At 36.2% G+C, this 25,554-nt stretch overlaps 1 protein-coding gene across 2 annotated transcripts in view; it reads left to right on the top strand.

Moving 5' to 3' along the window:
- Positions 1–25,554, top strand: part of MALRD1 (MAM and LDL receptor class A domain containing 1) — a 264,634-nt gene that overhangs the window by 26,074 nt on the left and 213,006 nt on the right. Inside the window, exons 8-14 of one of the 2 annotated variants that reach the window (XM_084510831.1) lie at positions 1,512–1,604; positions 4,835–5,042; positions 13,124–13,270; positions 16,458–16,567; positions 21,377–21,544; positions 22,832–22,961; positions 23,779–23,925. In XM_084510831.1, the coding sequence (XP_084366957.1) occupies positions 1,512–1,604; positions 4,835–5,042; positions 13,124–13,270; positions 16,458–16,567; positions 21,377–21,544; positions 22,832–22,961; positions 23,779–23,925 (1,003 nt within the window). Of the gene's footprint in view, positions 1–1,511; positions 1,605–4,447; positions 4,711–4,834; positions 5,043–13,123; positions 13,271–16,457; positions 16,568–21,376; positions 21,545–22,831; positions 22,962–23,778; positions 23,926–25,554 lie in introns of those variants that run through there. The other variant, XM_084510832.1, reaches the window with a different exon arrangement.

The raw sequence follows: 25,554 nt of genomic DNA, 5'->3' as shown, positions 1-25,554 counted from the left end.
AAGCATGTTTTAAGCAGATTGAAATTTCCTTGAAATTGAAAGACTTTTGGTGAATATCTATCATGTGAACAAGTTGGCAAATACCTACATCTTACAGTATTGTGAAAACTCACAGCTGACTTTTATTTCTGAAATCAGTATGGCATGTGGTTTGTCCAAATTTGCTTTCTATGGCATTAGGGTCAGCCTTATCTTGCAGTATTCCAAAATTGATCTTGAAGACATATTCAACAGAGTTTTTCAACTTTGTTAATATGTCACAACAGTTGAAGCCTTTATAGGACAATGGGGGTAAGTAATTTGCTAGTGGTCACAAATCATACCAATGTTGTTCTATTGGCTCAGACCTCTCGGTATATCTAGCAACAGACAGTGTCTTCCTCCTCTTTTTTTATATATTGCAAGGCAGGAAAAAGATAACTGGCCTTGTCTATAATGTTGGTAGGATTCATATACCTATCATATCCCCTCTTATTCCTCTCATGTAAGGTAAAGGTTTTTACCCTTTCAGTTTCTCTCTGTATGGGAGACTTCCGTTCCTTTACCCGGCTTCACATTGTTTTCTGAACTGCCTCTAATTCTGTAATACCCTTTGTGGAAAAGATACGACCAGAACTTTGCATTGTATCATAAAAGGCAGTGAAGTGTTGATTCTTGTAATGGTACATCCGTTTGTACATTTATCCTATAGTAAATTTTCCTCCCTTCCACTCCTTTCCTCTCACCTCCCATTCCCTTCCCTTTTGTCTGACTTTCTTGATTTGCTCTATACTGGAGCTGATTCTTGGAAACATTTTATTTAAGTTCACATTGCCATACTTCTTTGTATGAGCTTCAATATTGACAAAAACAGAATGAGCATGAGTTGATTTTGTCAGATTTTTTTCATTAAAAGGATTTTGAGTGCATTCATAAAGGGTCCTTTAGCATATTTAACTTTCTTGCTATACTACTCCTCAGTAGGTATAGTAAATATGGGGATTGAGGTAACTCAAAACATGATTAGGACTTACTTGGTAGTACTCTGCTTGTTTTACTGATTGAAAACAAATGACATGTTTTTAGCACGGTTTAAAGGGTAATTTTGACAGACCCCAAAATTTGGTTCTAAGTAAAAAAACAAATTCTAATATTAACACAACTTGGCATGAGTAGTTACTTCTAAAAGAGAAAATAGTGCTGAGAATGCCATGGAAATACATTGTTAAATACAGTCCTAGTATGGTTTAATTTCTATACTAATTTGCTTTAATTTATTACCAAGCTGGCTTCTGATGATTATATATATATATAAGTATATATATAATTAACCCATTTAATCACCATAAGTATGTTTTGCTTGTCCTCTTTGACAAAGACTTTGATGCAAAGATTGCAAACAAATATGTGAAATTGTATTTCCTGATATACATAGTGTTGGTCTGGCTAGGATATGAAAAGATCAGTGACATTAAGTGGCATAACTAAGGGTCTAAAAATAACTTCTTAACATCGTATTCTGTGTTCCACAGGGGGAACATATCTTGTGGGAAAACAGCATGACAACTAACAAGGAATGGGCCAAAGTGGATATACAGATACCAAGAGGGCTAGAAAAATTAAAGGTATGAATGTAAAAGACAAGTGTTTGATTTTTGAAAATGTTTTACTTTGTTGTTTATAAGTCTTCTAGGAAGTGTAGGAATTTAAGAAATATATGTATATTGTGAAGGGCTTGCTGTTCTTTGTTGCGTCGCTTGAGTAAAGCTCTGGCCACAAATTAATAAAAGCAGTCTACCTGTTTGTAGCCTAAAGCTCCTGGTCTTAATAATCACAGAATCACAGAATTGTCTAGGTTGGAAGAGACCTCAAGATCATCGAGTCCAACCTCTGACCTAACACTAACAAGTCCTCCACTAAACTATATCGCTAAGTTCAATATCTAAACGTCTTTCAAAGACCTCCGGGGATGGTGACTCAACCACTTCCCTGGGCAGCCCATTCCAATGCCTCACAACCCTCTCAGTAAAGTTCTTCCTAATATCCAACCTAAAACACCCCTGGCGCAACTTTAGCCCATTCCCCCTCATCCTGTCATCAGGCATGTGGGAGAACAGAACAACCCCCACCTCTCTACAGCCTCCTTTAATGTACTTATAAAGTGAATCAAGGTCGTCCCTGAGCTTCCTTTTCTCCAGACTGAACAAACCCAGCTCCCTCAGCCGCTCCTCATAGGACTTGTTCTCCAGACCCCTCACCAGCTTCATCACCCTTTTCTGGACTCTTTTGAGCACCTCCGTGTTCTTCTTGTAGTGAGGGGCCCAGAACTGAACACAGTGCTCAAGGTGCAGCCTCACCAGAGCCGAGTACAGGGGGACAATCACTTCCCTAGCCCTGCTGGCCACAGTTTCTTATACAAGCCAGGATGCAGTTGGCCTTCTTGGCCACCTGAGCACACTGCTGGCTCATATTCAGCCGACTATCAACCAATACTCCCAGGTCCTTCTCCGCCAGGCAGCTTTCCAACCACTCATCTCCCAGCCTGTAGCTCTGCTTGGGGTTATTGCGCCCCAGGTGCAGGACCCGGCACTTGGCCTTGTTGAACTTCATGCAGTTGACCTCAGCCCATGGGTCCAGCCTATCCAGATCCTCCTGCAGAGCCTTCCTACCCTCGAGCAGATCGACACAAGCACCTAACTTGGTGTCATCTGCGAACTTACTGAGGGTGCACTCGATGCCCTCATCCAGATCATCAATAAAGATATTAAAGAGGACTGGCTCCAGTACTGAGCCCTGGGGAACACCACGAGTGACCAATCTCCAACTAGATTTGACTCCATTCACCACGACTCTTTGGGCCCAGCTATCCAGCCAGTTTTTAACCTAATGAAGTATACGCCAGTCCAAGCCACGAGCAGCCAGTTTCTTGAGGAGAATGCTGTGGGAAACGGTGTCAAAAGCCTTGTTGAAGTCAAGGTAGACCACATCCACAGCCTTTCCCTCATCCACCAAGCGTGTCACATAATACCATGCAAGAAAATGCATACACATCTCACCATTCTTTAGGAGGTCATTTGAATCCATCTTATTACCAGCTCATTAAAATACAAATGCTATTAAGTGAAATAATGTGAATGAATTTTTTGTTATGTCAATGGAATGACATAAATCAGTAACTGTGGGAGAGTGTCTTCCCCCCCACCTCCCCCCTTTTTTTAAAAACGTACAGAGAAGAATTACAGGTTTATAATTTACGTAATTTTTGTTTAAATATTTCTTCATAATTCTGTAAATAAGCTTTATATTTTACTGTTTCAACATCAGCTGGATCTGTGTGAAGGACAAAGACCAATCGCTTTTCCTATAAGGAAAAAATAAAGAACCAGATGTGCATAAGATTATCTGTAGTATCCAAAAGTAAATAAACAAAAGACTGCAGAGGTTTTATGCTCTCAGCAGCCCTTATACAAAATATGCTCTCAGCTTTCTTATACAAAAACAGAATGATCACTTGTGCTTAGGGAAGGATAGATACTGTAATTATGTGACCGTGTGACATTTTTAGCACAGCATTCTGCCATTTGAATTAGTAGGGAACTGATAGCATTTTTGGAATTTTGAAGAATTGTCTCTAACAGAAGACTGTTATATATATAATTCTTATTTTTTAGACAATTTTCTAGGGCTTGTGTAGTATGTTAGAGCCTTCTGCTTATGTCCCAAAATGTTTATTCTAGTTTCCTCATGTTTTGTCCAAAAATCTTCCCCAGCTTTCCTTCCACTGTGTTTTCTGCCTCCTGCACACGACTGCTTTCTAAAGCTCCTATTCTGGCCATGCCCACACCTGTCAAAACCCACAACTCCATTTTTGATTTGTGCATCCAACTCCTGCTGTGTCTCTAAGTGCTATGCACTATCACTATTTTCATCTTCTCAATGAATTCAAGCCAAGCTAAAGCTTTTGTTTTCTGCTTTAGCTCAGGTACAAGAAACTTGGTGAACACAGGATAATCTCCTTGCTTTGAGACTTAAAAGAGCTGGAATAAACAATGACCAGGAGCAAGAGATGTTCTCCTAAAACTCCGTTGCTCTAAATCAGCTTGTGTAAAAGTAAAAGGGAAGTCTGTAGGAGTGAAATGCTCCCTGAATCCCTATGTCTATGCCAAGAGTGGTATTCAAACAGTAAGCAGGACACGGGCTCTGCTTATATATTGTCACATTGGCTCATATATTGGCATATGATAGCCAGTATAATTAAAACATTAGCATGGTCCCCAGAAAGGTTTTGACTCAAGCAAAATTAGTTGTCTCCCAGACAAAGCCTGGAAGAGCAACCGGGAGCCAATCTCACTACATAGCTGGGTACAGCTTTCTTGTCTTGAGAGAGATCAGCTGTGACTTATGCTATAGCAGCTGGTGTCTGATAATGGTCTCTAACTTCTTCACCTGTGAGTGTAACCTGATTTTTCTTTCTTGGGCACCAGCAAAATTAGGTTCTGAAGAGACTTCAGAACAGAAGTCATGGTCATTAGGATGGTACATGTCAGCGCACTCTTGTGAAGTACAGAGACACTGCTGTTTTTTAGCCAAATAGTTATTATATTTGGAGCTTTTCTTTATTTTTTTTTTTTTCTTAATTCTGGAATCTGTTGAATCATTTTACCTGAAAATTTTAAGAGAAATCAATTTGAAGTAGTCATTGCAAAATTTCAGCTTCTGATTTTATATTTGGTACGTTTTTTAATGGAAGGCATATAGTGCTTTTTTACAAATAGGATATTACTCTTTTACAGTAGAAACAGAACAGTTTCTCCCTGTCTGTTAATACAAGTATTTTAACTGTAACCATCCACAGCTTATGTTAAAAGGAACAATACAGAGGAGGGGGGGGTTTGTCTGTCTGAATAACATCCAGCTCTTGGATACCACACCATCAGAGCCACCAGGTTTCAGCTCCTTAGAAGAATTCACCTGCACTAATGGGCAATCCACTGAGCCTGGATCACCCTGTGACTCTCACCCAGACTGCTCTGATGACAGCAGTGAGGATCCAGCAGCCTGCTGTAAGTGAATTTTAAAAGTGCTGAAGAGTATAGTGAAACCTAAACAGATCTATCCAAGAAATGCCTAGAAAGCTGTTATTATTTATATGTGTTTTTTTTTTTTTTTTTTCCCCTAGAATATTAAATGATATAAAAATTCATTACAACGTTCATGACAATGTTCAATGTTCAATTTGTCATCATATACGTTTTTTCTTTCTCTGTCTGTCCTCAGCAATATATTTTGGATTCAGATAGCAAGCTTTTTAAGTGTCTGCAGAAACACAAAATTTTGCACACTTTTATCAAAATGTGTTCCTTGCTTATGTTGTTTATAATCTATTCTTCCTCAGTTTGAGAGGAACTGAAATCTGCCTTGAAATTTGTTTGAACACTTTTTCTAATTTAGACTGTCAATAAGTTTTTGGAAGAAAATGTATCAGGTGACATTAGCTGTAGATCAGGAGGTTTATCTTAGTCATATTTTGAATTGAAGGTAACTTTTCTCAGAAGCTATAGCTTTTATTGTACAGTCAAGAGAAAAAAAAAATAAAATTACTGGGAGTTGTCTATAATAATTATGAAACATTTTAGAACTCGATGTAAAAGTAGTCTTAGAGAACCCGCAACTCTTAAAATAAGTATTATACAGTGTATGCCTGTTTGTATGTTTGCCTGTGGCAGAAACACTTAAATATGTTTTGTAGAAAACTGTGTACATAATTCAGGTATTGGTAATGATATATGTTGCTGTGATGTGCAGATTGGAAAATATGTCTCTCAAAGTAGCAGGATGGCGGACATTGATAATGCTTTATTTTCAAATTCTTTGAGAAGGCTTTAGGAACAATTTTTGACTGAATTCTCTTTGCTTCGCATTTTAAACTTTTTAATCCTTTCAATCACTTAAAGATCCTTGGAGGACCCATCTCTGAAACAAGTGATATACGTGAACGTTGAAACAACATTTTCAATAGGAAGGTTTATAGTGTTCTATCTCCAGGTTTTCTTGGAGATTTTAAATATGTTTTCCCTTTTTACAAGACTTGATCCTATGCTGTTAAGTCTGTGCACTTGCTGGTAGGAATAAATTTCTCATTCTGTTTAGAAAGAAAAACGGAATGAAAGTGAAGAGTAGTTTATAAATCTGATATAACTGTTTCAGTGATTTAAGGTTCCTGCTTCAGTAACATTATCAGAGAATTGTGGTGAATATTGACTGGGAATCTAGAAGAATAATTTGAAGGCCAAATAGGGGATGAAAAATAATTCTTCTAGTACGAGAATAGCTGTTAATACTACACAAAGTGAAAATAAAAATAAGTCAAAACATCGTAGGCAGTTATATTTTGCACACAGTCTATTTGATTTTAACCCTTGTTGTCTCAGACACCAGACTTTGGCATTATATAAGACAAGTAAATAACCTAGATATAATCCGTATTTTAGCATATGGGACTCAATCTTGGTAATGCTGCTTCCATCATGCTTATGTGGATGGGTCAGAAAAAATTAAAGAGTGGGCAGAAGAAAGAAAAGCCAGAACAGCCCAGGAGTCTCAATGCTGTCCTTGTGACACTTTTGGAATTAGGGTATTGTCCCATGAACTGGCCCAGGAACTGCACAACCCTCTTCAATAGCAGTATCTAGTGCTCCACTCTCTGCTGTTGCCTCTGTAGTTGACTTGGGTTTAACACATAGCTCAGATTCTAATCTGGGATGGAGAGATTATATGCCTCACTTTTTGTTGAAATATTCACTGGTTAAAGATTCATCATCTTGTTCTATCAGTGCACAAAAGCATGCTCATCCTCTCTCAAAAAAAAAAAAAAAAAAAAAGTGGGAAAATATGGTTTTCTAAAATATAAGTAAATCACAGCAGACTCATGATTCTCTGACTACTGGCTGAGAATAAAGAAGTGAAACAATATAAAAATATCCAGATAACCTTTCTAAGGTTGGTCTATTTTCGTGGCTTATATTGTCTTGGAAACTTCATATAATGCTTTTTAGGAAAGAGGACCCCAAAGGTGGAATTTGGCTCTTGAGCAGTTTGGTTGGCTTAGAAAATTCATCTTTCTGACACTTTCTGTAGTCTTGAACAAAAGAGACCTAAAGCAAAAGCTGTCCTTTATTTCTGTACTTTGTTCTTTTCTGCCCATTATGTACATTTTCCACATAATCTTGAAATTGTCCTCTGTGATATTTTGAGTGTGCTACATCTATCCACTTCACATTTCAGTAAAAATTACTATCTGGTACAATAGGGCATGTTTTAGCCTCTTCTTTTAGGTATTTTAGCATCTACCCTTGAACACATCCCCAGTAGTTTCCTTTGATGAAGTACTCTCATGATGCAGAGCTGACAGATCTCCATACTGAATGAAAACAAAGGCAGACAGCTGTTACTTAGCAATGTGAAGATTTTTTCTCTTTGAGGATTTACTTTTGCTTCATTACAACGGGGAAGGAAAATAATGTTTATCTTTGCTCATGTTAACATGACGTGAATAGTCATAAAAACACAATTTATTACAAGAGCAAATATATATTTATTTTACAATACTTAAACTTTCTCTGTAAGCTCTACCTATTTATATAAATATGATAAGATGTAGAATGAAGAAAACTAGAATAATTTTAAAGCCATTCCTGTACAGTGATTTACAATTACAAATTCTTGAAAACTTCTAGAGCAGATGAACATACACACAAATCCCATTATTACTATTCAAGTGTGAAATACAGCATTTTTATTATTCTGAGATATTTTGTTTTAGTAAATATTTATCTGTTTCCTGTGACATTAATTTTCTGGAATTGCCAGTATCTGTCCATCAACCTTGTATGTACGTGTGGAGAAAAAGAAGATACATCATTATTTCACAGACAACTTCATTGCTTATGAACACTGTTTTGCACTGGTTTTGTGTTTCACCATCACAGTTTTGACTAGTTTGGTTTCTTTTCCATTATGTTTTTTGTTCACATCTTTGGCATACCTTGGTGATAGCAACGTGGTTTTATTTTTAGAAGAAGAAAAGATGTCATTGTGTTCTAGGATTCATAAAACAGTTTAAAAGATTTTGAGATATGTTTGGTTCATTCAACCAAATAATTAATTGTCTGCAAAGATGAGAGATTCACAAACTCATAATAAAGAAAACTGTACTGGTACAGGGCTGTAGCCACTTAATGAGCTGGTTTTATTTTGATAACATGAAACAACATCTAAGCAAGATAATTTCAGCATGGAAGTTTTCTTCAAGGACTGGTTTACTCATGCAATCTTCAGACCCAGTGTTGACAATAGTTTCTCTTAACACTACCAGTATTAAGTTATTATTTATTATTATTATTATTTAAAACACGTGGAAAAAAATGGTTTGTGTTAATTGAAAAACTTTTCCAATGTATTTTATGAATTTAGTAAGCTCCACTTATTTCTTGAAATTCAAGTAGATGTGTTTGGGGAACATTTTTCTCCTGTTTACTTCTCAGAGTGATTGCTTTTGCAGAACTGCTGTAATAATTTAATCCTTGACTAGTAGAGACATACTGATACATCCACAAGGCAAAATAGATTACTTTTTCAAATTTGGCTTTTTATTAAAATAAATGCAAGTTGTTGTTTCCTTTCTAATTTTCCTTCTCTTTTGCTGAAATATAAATAGATGAATGTCCAAAAATGAGGCTTCTCTGGGTTTGCTATTAGAACATAGAAAATCTTCCTGCAGTTTGGATCTAGTGAAATCTTCCCAGTGAAATAAATAACATAAGCCCTGATGGTAAGAGGTGCAGTAGGAGAGAATACATATACCAGAAATATGCTTTACCATCTGTTTAACTTACATAACTGCAGTACAACTCCTCAAAAAATATTGGTTGTGTTGTCACTTATTTTCAAACTATGGATGGTAAAACACTGCATATAATCACTTGATATTTCAAACAGAAACATTAAAAGGCTGTGAATAGTAAAAATTATGCACTGTTTTGACAAGAAAGGAGCATTTCTCAGAGTTGATTAATGTTGGAGCAATGAAAAAACACACCAAGAAACTCTCATGTAGATTTGGGTGTCAACATAAGTGCAAAGTCCTATTCATTCATTTATTTATTTATTTATTTCCATGCTTGATTAAACGTTTACTAGCACTCGAGTTTTTGAGAATTAAGTAGGGATAAAATTAAAGTCAAAGTGTTAACTCAGGCAATTAAGCTTCACTTGCATTTATAGCCTAGTTGTTCTGTAACACATTAATATTTTTAAAACTCCTGTTAATTAACATGAAGTATCACTTACAGAAACTACATATGGTAGAACATTTAGACTTAGTGTGTCTTGTCCAATGTCTTTGATCAAAGGATGATCTGATGATTTTATATAGAACATCATTTTAAAAAGAGAGGTGCAACAGGAGAAAAAAAAAAAAGAGTAGCATCCATTTTCACATATAATGAATATAACATACTGCCCTCGAGTTGGACTTTTTTTTCTCCCCCCACCCCCCCAAAAAAAAAAAAAACCCACACCATTAATGTTCTTAATAAGTTAATAAGAGTGTTCAGAAATAGTCTGAAAAAAAATGATTGGGCTAAATATTTTGATTTGGAGCTGTCCTTTTCTGAGTATGTGTCGTTTTGGTTGAATATATCAGCAGTGGAAAAATATTATGAGTACTGGTATTGGCTAGGATAGAGTTAATTTTACTCATAGTAGCTGGCAGGGTGCTGTGTTTTGGACACAGGATGAGAATAATGTTGATAACACACTGATGTTTTAATTGTTGCAGAGCAACAGTGAGCAGGCTGAGGGTGCATCAGGAGCTGGGAGGGGACAGACCCAGGACAACTGACCCAAACTGGCCAAAGGGCTATTCCATACCCTCTGACATAATTCTGAGCAATTAACATGGGGTCGCTAGCCAGGGTGGGGGGACCAGCTGCTCGGGGATAGGTTGAGCAGTGGTCAGCTAGTTGTGAGCAATTGTGTGCATTACTTATTTCGTACAAATCATTATTTGTAGTGCTATTATCATTATTATTACTATTTTCCATTCTTTTCTGTCTTAATAAGCTGTCTTTATACCAATCCACAAGCTTTCACTTTTTTTTTTTCTCCCCAATTTTCTCCCCCATTTTACTGAGGGGGATGGGGTGTGGGCAAATGGCTGTGTGGTGCTTAGCTGCCGGCCAGGTTAACCCACAACACTATATTTATACATGTCTTTCTAAATACAAAGTGTTAGAAGAAATTATACTAGTGCTTAATAATTTCAGAAATAATGATTTCACAAAATTTCCCCTCTTTCCTATTGACCATCAAGGAAATTTGACAGCCTTATTGCTTTGCCAACTCTGCCAGTATATAATTTCCAAATGTAGTTTCATTAGTCACCTTTTCACTATGAGCCAGTGAAAAACCCTGAGCCTGGCACTGAGACACATTAAATGACAGATCTGCTGTCATGAGCATGTGGAAGACACTGTTCTTCATATTGCTATAATAATTTTTTTTTAAGTAGTTATTCTCCACTTAAAAGAAAATAATAATAATAATAATAATAATAATAATAATAATAATAATAAAAGAAATAAAGAAGTTAAATGCTTTATCAGTCTGTAAAATATTAACCACTAGTGCCATCTTAATTTCTCTGTCATATTTAAACCATTATTTTATCTCTGCCCTGGTGCATCTAACCTTCTAGAAACAAGTTTTTGGTTGCTTAGTATATGAGTAAGTTCCTTGTGTCTATATGGTAACTTATTGGTATCTTTTTTGGTATTACTGTGCAGCCACTTCAGTCAACTTCTTGTGTTGAAAAACTTATACAAGGTTTAGGAAGTTCAGAGTAAAGACAGATTTAATCAAAGAATTTTTGCTTTTTATATCACACTGGTTATATTAAGACTGCTTAGCTAAGCAAAGAACAATGCCTAGGCATGCTAATTACCATACAGAAAAGCAGCTTAGTCTGGAATATCATTTTGCATATTCTACCTTAATGTATTAACAATCAAAGTCTAATTAACAAGGAGCCTTGTCAAAAGCATAAGCCTTCTGTAATTAATTAAGTTAAACAAGTTCCGTGTTTAACTAATATACTACACCAAACAGAAAAACATACTCCATTGAATTTTAATAAACATTATGAACCCAGTTAAGAGATACTGGTATTTGGGCAGTGAGGAACCTCATGAAGTTCAACAAGGGCAAGTGCAGGGTCCTGTACCTAGGGAGGAATAACCCCAAGCACCACTACAGGCTGGGGGCAGACCTGCTGGAGAGCGGCTCAGCAGAGACGGACCTGGGAGTCCCAGTGGACAGCAGGCTGACCATGAGCCAGCAACGGGCCCTTGTGGCCAAGAAGGCCAATGGTATCCTGGGGTACATTTGGAAGTGTTGTCAGCAGGTCAAGGGAGGTGATCCTCCCCCTCTACTCAGCCCTTGTGAGGCCACTTCTGGAGTGTTGTGTACAGTTCTGGGCTCCCTGGTACAAGAGGAACATGGCCCTCCTCTGGACTCACTCCAGTAGTTCTATGAAAATGATTAGGGGACTGGAGCATCTCTCATACAAAGATAGGCTGAGAGCTGGGCTTATTTAGCTTGGAGAAGAGAAGACGGAGAGGGGATCTTATGAATGTATACAAATATCTGAGGGGAGGGTGTCAAGTGGATGATACTGGTCTCTTTTCAGTGGTGCCCAGCAACAGGACAAGAGGCAATGGGCACAGCTGAAGCACAGGAAGTCTGAATATGAGAAAGCATTTCTTTACTGTAAGCACGACAGAGCACTGGAACAGGTTGATCAGAGAGGATGTGAAGTCTCCTTCCCTGGAGATATTCAGAACATGCGTGGGTGAGATCCTGTGCAATGTGTGTTAGGTGACCCTGCTTGGAAGGGGGTTGGACCGGGTGATTTCCAGAGGTCCCCTCCAACCTCAATCACTCTGTGATTCCATGATTTATTTTTACATTAGGATTAGACTGCTCAAATAGCTTTCTTATGCCAGGAAGAACTTTATGATGAAATTTAATGCTATGATACTTCAACAAAGCTATATTTTATTTTGGTTTTGTACAATCTCAAAATTAGAGTAATATGATGTCTGAGGTTTATAAGATAAAATAAAATAATTCAGTTGGAAGGAATCTTCTAAGATCATTGAGTCCAACTGCCTGATGTATTCAGGGCTAACCAAAAGTTAAAGCATATTAATGAGGGCATTGTCCAAATGTCTTTTGAACACTGACAGGCACAGGGCATCAGCCACCTCATTACAAAGCCTATTTCAGTGTTTGACCACTCTCACAGTAAACAATTTTTTTCTAATGTCCACTCTGAACCTGCCCTGGAGCAGCTCTGTGCTGTTCCCATGCATCCCATGATGGAATGAATGTGCCATGAAGGCTGGAAAGTGCCAAGTACAATTCCAAAGTAATTTTTACAATTGTTCCATGCAGCCCAAATAATTGTGTCCAACAGTTCTGGACTAGGAAAAAAGACCCTCATATTATACTATTCTTTTAGCAAAATAATTAATCTATTTCAAGAAGTGAAAGAGTATGTTTAAGTTGGTCTAATCCATATCAACTGAGAAACTGTTATTTTACATTGCAATACATAATTTCCAGAAGATCTAAATAATTCATAAATTTAAATCTCATTTCCAAAAATAAAATAAGTATCAGCTTAATTTATTTTCAGCATATTTAAACCACTAAATATGTTTGATTGTTTCCTTATACACTCATGATTAAATATCCAGGAAAATGTATCTTTAAAAAAAATGCAATTGCCCATTCATAATCTGATGGCAGCCTATGTACAGGACTCATCCGTAGCAGGATATAGTTTTTTTCTTTTTGAGGTGCTCTCCACAGTTCTGAATTTGATTACAAATGGAAGGACCTTCCTGATTTGTTATCTGTGTTTTATAACTTCTCCAGCTGAGTAATATACATTTCAGTGAAACATACCAGAGATTCTTTGATTAAAAACTCCTTTTACATCCAAATACAAATCACTGATTGATCTGGCATTAAACTGCCGCATCAAATTCAACTTAATGATCTCTTGTTCTCTGTACAACAGCTAATTACACTATATGTAATTTTGAGACTGACTTCTGTGGATGGAAGCCATTGAACACAAGTGATGCTGACTGGCACATAATGAAAGAAGAAGCTCCCTTGGACAGCAGACTCCCTGACAGAGATTATACAACTAATGCTAGACATGGTGAGAGATTACATATATATACACTCCCACATATATAAATATTAATTATATTTAATGATGTTAGATAGATGAAACTGAGTTTGAAATGTATGCTGCTATATAGCATGTATATAACATAGGTAACATTACAGAAAGGTTGTTTTTCAGGGATACTTTTTCTTAGATGTGATATGGTTACTATGCCTTTGTAACTTTTTTTTTTTTTTCCTTGAGATATTGCCATTTGAATTGATACAGCTTACTTAACTTTGTTCACACATATGGTAAGCACCTTTGTATCTATCCAACATTCACACAGGAATTGTTTTTCAAAATCTTATTTGGACAAAATATCACTGCAGCTTTTTCTAGAGCACAAGTAAATTCATTGGTTTTCTCTAGGATAAATAGAATGAGTGTAATATCATGACCAGTTTCTTCGTTCATCCCATAGTTGCTATAAAATGCACTCACCTGGAAAAAGTTCATTCCAACCAAGGGCTTATTTAAAGCCTTTTTCCAAAATGAAAATGATATTAGTATACTGTTTAAAAAAGAAACTGCCTAGTATGCTTGTCATTGTCAAATAATACTGATAAATACTCTGTGACTTTAATTTTATTAAAATGTATTTGTTATCCTGCTTCCAGTGGAGATTAGATTACTTTAAAATTTGGATTACAGTCCAATATCCCTTTATTTCTTTTTAAAGGATACATTATCTTACAGCCAGATCTCCACACTTCTCTCATATTCTCACATTAAAGGAAAGCAAAACATTAAGTATTCCACCTTAAACATCTGAGGCCAGAGGAATTCCAAGATTTTACTTTACTTTTACTTTACTTTTACTTTACTTTTACTTTACTTTTACTTTACTTTTACTTTACTTTTACTTTACTTTTACTTTACTTTTACTTTACTTTTACTTTACTTTTACTTTACTTTTACTTTACTTTTACTTTACTTTTACTTTACTTTTACTTTACTTTTACTTTACTTTTACTTTACTTTTACTTTACTTTTACTTTACTTTTACTTTACTTTTACTTTACTTTTACTTTACTTTTACTTTACTTTTACTTTACTTTTACTTTACTTTTACTTTACTTTATGAGGAAACCTTAGTGGGGTGTAATTATATGTGTGCATGCGGCATAATACCTCTAACTGCATGATCGCATACCCTTTTTCCAAGTGGTAAAGTGCACCAAATAGTTGCTATTCACTTTTGGAGTAGCTGTTTAATATTTCATTTCATTGTCACTCTAGAGGACCACTGAATCTGCATTACTGCATTCTCTGCAAGTATTAGTTTCTTATGGCTTCCCAGTGCTCGCAGCTCCAGAAAGGAGCACTGATATGACTGTGTCTTTCCCAGAAGGGTTATGTGAGGTGATGGTGAGATTTGGTCATAACAAGGGTGGCCTGAAGAAATATCTGCTCAGCAGTTTAAGCAGCATGTTAAACTAGCCATATGGGATCTGGGCTGTTGCACTTAAGCTGCCTGATACTTGTATCACTGCATAGTGGGTTTGTGTCTTTATATGGAGTTGCAGGCTGCAGGTTGAAGTCTCTACCTTGGGTAGATCTCAAGGTTACCTCACAGCATCTCTCAAACCAGTAATGGTGCATTACCCTTGTAAGTCAGTGCAAAGGTCTTTCTTGGGGTGGTTTTGTACCCATCTATCACTGTGCTTGCTTCAGACACATCCCAGCTGTGCAATTAGGCTTTCAGAATTTGAGCAAGTTTTTGTCAATGTTAAATCAGAATTCTTCAAGTTTAAATAGTTGCTTGTGATGTCACTGAGTGTTCGTGTCTCTTCTCTCCTGGGGAGGGCAGCAGCAAATTTTGGTTAATGACGATCTTAACAAGGCTACTGTAGAGCCTCAGCTGCAAATTAAAAGAGGATCCTTTGATGTACCCTTGCATTGCAATGAGGGGAGCTTCCCTCTTGCCACAGCGTGCAGCACGCCTGTTTGTACATAGGGCGGTAACGGTCACTTCTTTGTACTGGCCTTGCCACAGCTATGTGATTATTCACATGGGTCTGGACCTAACCCTCTGCTTCATTATGTATCCATGGGAAATAAGTGGCTAAAGAGTATGACTGTGGCAGCACAATAGCTGATTTTCCAAGATGTAAGGCAATATGTGTGTAATATCAATGTGCAAACAAAACTGAGCCCTTAGTGTTGTTTTGCATAGATTTTCATGAAAAAGTCTCAGTATTCAGTGAAGGCAGCACTGACGGCATTCAAAATATGCTGCTTTAGGGCCCCTTTAAGATGTTTATCCTTTCCTACCTTTGTCTGAAGCACATCTGCTGTAGTTCAAATCCAAAGGCAGTTCGTTTGCCAGAGTTCAGATTAGATCTTTAATTAAGCTTTCATCCCCACTAGCACAGACAACAATGTCAAGTCTGTGGACCCCATGAGAAAATATAGCTTATTCCATTGGCTCCCATGGTCTGCAACATTGTTAGCATGCTTAAAACTGTCTGGGATGTGCTGAGAGTAAATACTGTACCCTAAAGGAAATTAATTTTTATTTCAAATTCTGTTCGTAACATTATTTAAGCCAATTAAAATGTGTCCTTTAGGGATCCCAGCTGAGGTCCATGCTGTTTGATCTCCGGCATGCTCTGCTCTTGCAGACCATGCTGAGATTGGAGGGGCTCCGTGTGAACAAGGCGATAGGACGTAGTGCTAGCATTTGGAGGACAAGGGTCTGAAGGTTTTACCTGAAGAGAGCAGATGAAGGTGCAACCAGTGGATCTGCCCAATAAAACCCTTGTGGAAGCAGCACGTGAGCCCCCCTTTGCAGGGCTCTGTATTTTTATTTCCTAAAGTTAAAGTGCTTGCAGGCACCATGACGAGATAGCTTTAGTAATGGCTGCCCAAATACTACTTTTCTCTATACTTTCTTTCCTCATCTCTAGACTTTGTTAATTTTATTGCTGACGAAAGAGCCAGGAGCATTCAGCAATTCAATTATGTCTTTGCCTATATAGATATTGGTTGTCATAGCCTGGTGCAGCTCCCTCCTCTTTCTCCACAGGGGCTGAACTGAAGGGAATGCTGTTCCGTTTGTTTACATTTATGAATAATCTTCATGTGCCTCACAGAACACAGTTACCTCTCAGAGGTAATTATTTGCCACTGGAGCATGACATATTTCTCATATTTCTTTGAATTTTGTTTACAGGAACATTCATTTACTTCAATGGATCACGTCAGATGTACACAGAGATGGCAATGTCTCATCTGGGGAGCCCCTTCCTTGTCAAGCTGTCCCCTGGGCTTTCCTGCTGTCAGGTAACAGTTTGATAGGAAGTGTCCCCACCTTTGTAAGCTATCTGTCCCATGTTGATATGGTATTTTTCTTGCTGTTAGTATTGCTGAAGAAAAACTAGCTCCATTTGAATAACAGCAGAAGAAGCAGACGATTCATTCCTTGGGAGGAGGGAGTTGCAGGAGGCTTTTTACTGCTTTACTGGCTTACATGTATATCTGATTATTACTCTTTCTAAAGCATCCACAAGGTGACTCAGATTTAAGGCTATACTTCAGATTTTTCTATGCTATGAAAAGCATAGCTGGACATTGCTAGAGCTATATTTGCTCACAGTCAAATCAGCCTGCCTTATGAGGAAAAGCTGCCAAAGAATCATCATGCGCTTGTCTGTAAGCAGAAAATACTCTTACATCCAACTTTCCATTCCTGGAGATCTGTGGTTGGTATACAGATTAAATAAATTGGAGTGATTGGAGGGAGTTGTTTACCGTACTCCAGACATACTAAATTTTAGTAATAGTTAGAGGGGGATGTTTATTAAGCTGATCTGAGCAGTCATTAAAAGCCTACCTTGAAGTGATTTTTTTTGGTCAAGTATCTTGTACCTCTGGAACCAAGGGGTCGGGACTGTTCATAAAGAAAAAAAATCTGGAAGAAAAAATGAAAATACCATTTTATGATTGAAATGTTGGAACGTTTGACAATTTTTTTTTTTTTTTCAAAACTGAAATTGAAGAAATATATACAATTAAATAAATACATATATAACAGCTTTTAACTACATTTTGTATATTTTTGCTCACTGAATAAAGTGAATAGATTCTGTACATCTTTATGTAAGCATTTTCTTTTTTCCTGAGTCTTTTTTAGTTTTACATCACTTAACTTTTCAAACCTTCTGATATATTGGGGAGATGTTAAGATATGTGATTCCAGAGTTATGTTTTCTGCTACTTTATGATGCCTGCTGATTTAAGAAGTCACATAAGAGGAAAGGAAAAGAGTGAAAGCACATCAAAATCATTTAATCATTTTCCTGTGTTAGTGGTTAAGAAGAGGCTTTAGAGAAACAGAATAAAACTGAGACTGATTGCTTTTTCAAACCCAATGTACAATAAAAACTGTAATTTCATTTAGGAAATATAGATATATATTATTATTATTCCTCCCCCCCCCCAAAAAAAATAAAAGTCACTAAACAGTATATGGAGGAACAGCAAATAGAAAGTCCAACAAATAATCTTAAATAACTTAAGAATAGCTTGATATCATTGAACACAGTCTCTCACTTTTTAATCTTCACATGTCATCATACTGTTCTAAAGAATCAGAAATAAAATAGATGCAGCATGAAATCAAGCAGAATGGTGCTGCAGGGAGCACAGAAGGCCTCTCAGCATCCCATTGGAACCCTGCATGTTGCATGGGACCTGGGAAACCAACAACCTTTATACACACAGTGCATTCATTCAGGCAGCTTCACATCTCTTTTGTAGACTTTGATACTGGGTAGATAAGCACCTTTCAAGTTCAAATGAACTTATCTTAACCCTTAAGGTTAGCTGGGCACAACTGGTGTGTGAATCAATGAATCATTCCAGTTAAGACGTCTTGCAGAGTTGGCTCTGTATTCCAAATAAATATAAATGCAGTGGGGATGTACATACCCTTCTCTAGTACAAAGTTAGAAAATTAGTTATTTTCAATTTTGAATATGCACATACTGTATGTATTTAAAGTTTGGAGATTCAGCAAAAACTAGTGCAAGTTCTTATCCAGCTATACAGGTCTGAAAAAGAGTGTTTCTGAAGACTGGAATCTTGGCTTTCTGCCACATTTTCCCTGTGGACTTTTATATCTCGGAAAGAGCAAGAAATAGTGGTTGCTCATTAGGAAGGGTATTGGTGTGTTATGCTCTCTGTGTATAAATGGGAGATGTTGTCCTATGCTGGATGTCCCACTGAGAGGATAAAGGGATCTGCATAAAGAGATCTATGTTTATTAAAAGCTTTACAAGTTCTTTGGCTGCAGTGGCAAAAAAAGGAAAAAAAAAAAAATAAAGGAAAAGGAAAATCAAAGTTGAGGGATAGTAGTCTTATATTGTGCTTTACTAGTTAATTGAAGCTTAGAAGTAAATTCTTTGTGCAGCTTCTTGTAGCTGAGTTTTTCAGTAGTTGTCAGGTAAGAAACATCTTCATTTAGATCAAGGTTTAAGAGTTGTAGAATCAAATTTCTAGTCCCAACTCTGTTTATGTTCCTAATGGACAGAGAAGTCATTCTGAAGTAGAACATGTAGTCATACTGAGCAAAAGTAGTTTTATTTCTTATATAAGGAAACCCGGAAAAAAAAATAAAAAATCATTTGAAAAGCTATTTGATTGTTTAGAGTATAGTTGTTCAAACAGCTCATTTTGAAAAGAGTTTAAATACCTGCTGCACTGTATCCCTTAAGATGTCTGTTGGGGGAAAAAGCTACATGAAAGTATTTAAAATTATTTTAAAATCTTGGCATTACTTTACACAATACATAATTTCCATGAGTGGGGAAAAAAGGAGTACTACACTAAAAAATAGTGTAGTGTGTTGTAACAAATAATATTTCCATCAGTGACTGCTGACCTACCTTGTCCTATGTAACAAAAGTCAAAAGAAACTCTCCTTTGATACATAAAAGTTGTATCTTTCATGCACTTGCCTTTTTAAAGGATTAAATTTGGTGTGTGAAGTGAAAGGTAGTGCATGCACACACATGCTGACTTTCAGATTATTAGCTGATGATTTGCATGTAAGGAGTTCTCAAATTGACTAGTCCTGCTCTTTGACTTGGTAGGCACAGTAATGGCCTACAGCTCTAACATAACAGTAAATATGATAATTAGGAAAAACTCCTTTTGAAGACTGGTTATCCTAAAACCACTACTTCCCTTAACATAAATGAATAAATAAATAAATAGAATTGACCATATATGTATGAATTAATGTTTATTTCCATGCTTTACAGATTTAGTGTCCTGAAAAAAAGTTATTCTGAGCATTGCTGCTGCTCAGATAGCCTTCAGAAAAAGCAGTGGCCTCTAGGGGAAGAGATATGTGAAAGGACTTGGCTGGGGAGATGTCTTGGGGACAAGCAGGGAGAGGTGCTTGGATCTTGATCAGGACTTTGATCAGGACATGGCTGGAAAAGGTTGAAGGGAGACTTCATCAACATGTATCTGAGAAGAGGGTGTCGAGAGGATGGAGCCATTCTTTTCAGTTGTGTGCAGTGACAGGGCAAGAGTCAGTGGGCACAAACTGAAGCACAGGAGGTTCCATCTGAATGTGAGAAAATGCGAGGACGACAGAACACTGGACAGAGGACTGCCTAGAGAGGTTGTGAAGTCTCCTCTGGAGATATTCAAAACCTACCTGGATGCCACCCTGCACAATGTGCTCTAGGTGACCCTGTTAATCAGGGGCATTAGACTAGATGATCTCCACAGGTCCCTTCCAAGCTCAGCGATTCTGTGATCCTGTGAACAAAATGATCCATGCTTTGAGAGGACATATTTGTTTTCTTTTTCTTTTTTTTTTTTTTTTCTTTTTTTCTTTTTTTCCTAATTAGTGATTAGAAATTTGTATTTCTTCACAATAAATTAAGTAAAAATTACATGTGCACACACACACTGCACTGTTTTGCATATTAATAGTCCCAACAGGTTCTCGAAAAGTATTATGTGTCAACTGTCTCACTTAAATAAAAGACTTCAGTTGTTTCCTGCATCTAACTGAAAGCTGGATAACACATTGATCTGTGATTGTCCTGAGGCAAAAGACAGACTTCATTTAGCCATTAGCCTAAAATGGTCTGCATTTTTTAAGTTTGCTTAAAAGTTGATGCAATGGGAGGAGGGAATAATAAAAAGGAAATTTAAGGAAATTTTCTCTATATAATGTGACAATCCAAGATGCATGGCGTAAGATCATGTGAAGATGGGCAGAAAACTGTACAGCAGCTTGGTTTACCTTCACTAAGATTCAAGAATTATAAAAGATTTTTCAGGGAAGCTGAAAGTCTGCAGCTGATGAAAATTTAGTCCTTCAGTATGTGAAAAAGCAGGAAAGACTCACCTTTGAAAATCTTATTTTTTTTTTCCCTGTACTTCTCAGCTGAATTTTTGTCTGGGTTGTATTTAAAAAATAAATAAAAAAATAAATGTATCAGGTTTATTTTGTATTTCAGGGCAGACATAGTGTGCTAGGATTCTCTCTATTTTCTGTTTGGTAAGCAATTTTTTATAGCCTCCCTGCTGCAGATATTTTTTTTCTTTCCATGTAGTGGTCAATCCACTTGTTTCATGTGATCAGAATGTTATTGATCAATAGAGTATTGTCTTCATGTAATTGTAATTTTCATTGATTGTGGAAGAAGAGGATCATAAGACTCCCTACATATAAGTAACTCAGCTGTAAGACTTCAAAGATTAACATACTCATGAAGCTACCCTATATTCTGCATTCGCAGAGCAAAATAATCTTTGAGAATTTTCTAAGTCTTTACTGAACTGAAAAGAGTTTAAGGGAGGTCATATCAATTAGTCTGTACCCCTTGAGAGATACAAGTTTGAAGTAAGTTTTAAGGCAAGTTTTTCTTTTTATTGTAGTTTTACCTTTGGACATAATATTGCTCCCTGACACACCATAGTTTCATAAACCTCTTTCTTTTATGTCAAGCCAGTGTATAGACCTGTCAATCATTTTGTGTTACAGTGTATGTATCTGAGTTGGTATTAAACATATTGCAGATTGACGATGTAGTTTTTAAAGTGTTTGATTAAAAACTCTTTCAACAGGTAAGATTTTGGTATCGGCTGTCCCAGGGTTCCCAGCTTTCTGTCTTTAAGAGAACTACCCTGGATGGAAATTTGGAAAAACTGTGTGACATTTCAGGACTGTCTGAAATGCAGTGGACAAAAGTGACTATACCAATAGACAGTGCAGCTGGGGACATACCTTTTCAGGTAATTAGAAATTACATTTTCAATGTCTTTGTTAGATTTACATTGCTTTTTTTTTTCTTTTTTTCTTTTTTTTTTTTTTTTTTTACTTAACTTGGTATTTAGAATTAAATTACTTTCACAATAAAATATGAAAAGAGAACTTCTATTCTTTAGTGCTCATCAAAAAAAATCCCTTTTTAAGTAGGTGTAACTACTAAAGAACAACATTTTATTATTATTAAACAAAAATAAGAAACATTAATACAGAGTTTTAAATAAAAAGAACTTCAAAAAAAGTGAGGGCCTGTTTATGTTGGCTAAAGGGAAGAGAAGTGCAGATCTTCAATTTAGAGCATTAATTTCAGAAATAATGAGCAGTTTTTTAGTTTAATTTTACTTTTATATAATCTCAGGCTGCTAGACTTTTCTACAGCTCAGAAGGAACTGGTAGGGGAATCAGCAAAATTCCTAGTTTGGTTTCTTCCTTTTGTCTGTCATCTATAAAACAATCTAAAAGAATGAACTTCTCATCACTGATAAGTTTTAACTGAACTTCCATTTGTAATCTCCTGAAAATTTCTTTGTATTTGCAAATGTAAACTTGTAATTGTTACATTAATGGTACCATATGTAAAAAATAAAAATCAAACCAACCAACCAACCAACAAAATCCTACAACCCCCCTCTCTCTCTCTCTCAAATAATGTACTGTACCTTTATCTGCATTTATTAGCAGAAAACTAGAAATGGGGAGAATGAATAATGAATTTACTAGCTGGAAGAAAATCTGAAATATGATTTGTTGTTCTGGTTGTTGTTAAGATATATATTTTATAGACATCACACCAAATAGATTTCTTGCATGGAAATGTCTCATTCACTTCAGCAGACATAGTATAGAACTCAATTAAACAGAGTTGTAAACCACCATGTCTGGTTACCCTGAACAGCTCATTTTACAAGGTGTATAACTTTTAACAGTTCCAGCAGGAAGGCAGTTCATTCAAGCAGTGTTGGCTATTATCACCTGAGATTGAAGCAAGGTTTCCTGGGTTACATAACTTTCAATAAGTAAATGTAGTTATGGGTTTGACAGTTGAAGAATAAATTTCTGAATTTGATCAAATTTCAATCTTAGTTTTTGCTGACTGATAATCAAAGGTGGTTGTAGGTGGTATTACTTCTTGTGGAGAGAGAGTTAAATTATAAAGAAATATATATGTATTTTTATCATGTCACCATTAATAGGCTTGCTTATTTCTTTTTATTTATTTATTTTTATTTTTTTATTTTTTCTATTTTTTACAGATTATTTTCCGAGCTACCATTCTAACAATGAATGCTACTGTTGCTATTGATGACATCAGTGTAACAGAAGAATGTAGAGTTGTAAATAAATCACTATCAGCTGTTTCAGCTGACAGGCAACAAAGTGAAGGTAAGTTCTGTGGTTTTCAAAACATTTTCCACTAAGTCTGCTATGTATAATTGGATTCATATGACAGTTTCAAGACATGTGTAAGAAAGAAGACAATAATCTGAGGAAATTTTCCATCTGTTGTAATGAATTGTCTATAATGAAAATTTTCATCCTACGTTACATAGTAGGTGCTTTAGGTAGTTTGCAGTAGTTCTGTGAAGAAAGTTATGATGGGAATTTCCAGATATCACTGACTAGAACCTGTACATATACACACTTGGATGCAGAGACAGAAGCAAATCAACTTACATCTTCCACTGAAGAGCAAATTCCATTGCATTATCTTTAGGGCAAGAGAGTTTTTCCATCATCACTGTCAAATCCTTCCCCTCCCCTTCCCTTCCCCATTCATTGAAATTTGGGTTGTTTTCTAATGTGTATTTTGCAAGCCATTAGTGGTGCAACATAAAAATTTTGGCTTATTGGAAGTTTCATTGTGTACTGAACTCAGGGAGACAACAGCTATAGCACAAAGCTTTTGTGAAAGACTTGCTCGCAGACATGGGGAGCACAGCAAGCTGCCTGATTCTCTGTGAGACAATGGTTGTACACAAAACCTGGCCTCTGAACTGCAGCCAGGCCATTCAAAGTTGTTGTTTTTCTTTTTTCCTTTTTTTTTTTTTTGATAATTTTTCTCTTGTCTGCTTGAATATTGTTGAGAATGATATATAGCTTAAAAGCATAAGGTATCAGCTGTATTTCTTATCCATTGTGATATATCTAGATTTTTCTTCCTTTTATTTTTTATTTTTTATTTTTATTTTTCCTTCCTTAGGGGGAACAGAAATGGAAGAAACTAATTCTTCATCTCTTTACTGTTCACCGGAACTTTTTTCATGTGGGGATGGACAATGTATTTCACCTGACAAACTCTGTGATTTTACACCTGACTGTTCAAATAGCCATGATGAAGCCAAGTGTTGTAAGTGAAAATTTTAATAATCTAGGTTGTTAGTTTCCTGTCAATATGTTTGTACATCCTACTTGTCAGGGTTCTGTAACTTCATAAATGCTATAATTTAACTAAAAACTCTTGAGAAATAGTTACTTCATTTTGATTCTATTGTGATTTTTTTCCCTTTATTTTCTTTAACAACTATGTCCCTCTTACTACTAAAACTAGAATAATGGTCTTATGATTGAGTAAGAGTTGCTTAATATACAGTGTTTTATTTTTTAATTCTTAAGATGTTAAGTACCAGGTATAGTGTTATACCAAATTAAGTCCTAATCTTAAGATATTGGAAGTTGATTCCAGAAGCTATTGTGAAGCAAAACATGCTTCACACATGCTCTCACATATACAAAACTAAGCTAATAAAATGAAAGGAAAGGAAAGTACATTACATATATACAAATTTGGAAATTCTGTGGCAGCGCTGTGTTAAGTACCTCTTAATGGTTACACACTCCTTCAGTTAAAGACAACAGTGAGATAGAAGGCATTGAAAATGTACTGTACAGACTTTTGTTCAAACTGTGAGTTTTATATACTTAATTTGGATGTGCCAATACCTCAGCTGGACAGGTAAATAAAGCATCCATGCACAGATCAAAGATATTTAGGCTGTGTCAATATTTCCATCTTGGCTATGTTCCTAGGTTTTCTCTGCATGGAAACTAACACATGGAATATCTTGGTGCATCTCAGAATCCCTCTGCAGTGCACAGTCAAAAGGGACCTTGGGAACGTTTCAGGGCCTCTAACATATACCTTCAGAAATATTTTTTAATTAATTCAATTACTTGTTCTGCATAAGAAATGATGGTTATATTTTTTTATCTTTGAAAATGAGTCCCTTTCTATCATACTTACCTATCAACAACTCATAATTCTGATAATAGCATTATAAGATCAATTAAAAAACAACAAAACGAAGAAACAAAACCCAACAACACTAACAACAAACACTTGAAACAAAACCTTTGGACCTTCCTGTATATGCTTTTGAATTACAAACAAAATTATACAATATTTCTGGGGTTCCACTGTCAACACGTTTGTCATGACACATAAATACACAGTTTAGTACTTTATTGTTTGAGAATGACAGTAAAATTTCCCAGTGTTTTTCACTGTTTGTTATTGATAGACACCCAAATCACTGCCAGTACCAAAACAATTCTCATCGCTGAATAGGATCTAAGGACCTCCCCGCATGAAAACAGCATAGTATTTCCTCTTAGGTGTCTAATGGCCATTTCACTTGCAACCTTGATCTCTCAGGGGCCTTGGATTAGAAGTTAATAATTTAAATAACCTAGTCATTGTGTTTAATCCTTCCAAAATAATAGGAGATTAGTTTCAGATTTGTCATTGCCTATTGACAAATTATGGCAAATTTACATCTGCACATGTGTTTTAAACCCCCCTTTAAACACCTTCATGCCACAGGTTTTCAGTATCACAGGAGCAGTGTTTACGTTGGTCAAGATAATTCATATATTTGTGGGGACTAGTCCAGGTGAGAAATCTGCCATTGGCCTCAAATGAGTTAATTACTTGTGGCATATGGCTAGCCCACCTGAGGACAGGTGTCCTTGTTCAATG

Source organism: Aythya ferina (genome assembly GCF_964211825.1).
Source record: "Aythya ferina genome assembly, chromosome: 2".
NCBI lineage: Eukaryota > Metazoa > Chordata > Aves > Anseriformes > Anatidae > Aythya > Aythya ferina.
Note: the sequence above shows the minus strand (reverse complement) of the source record. Positions and strands in the feature narration are given on the sequence as shown.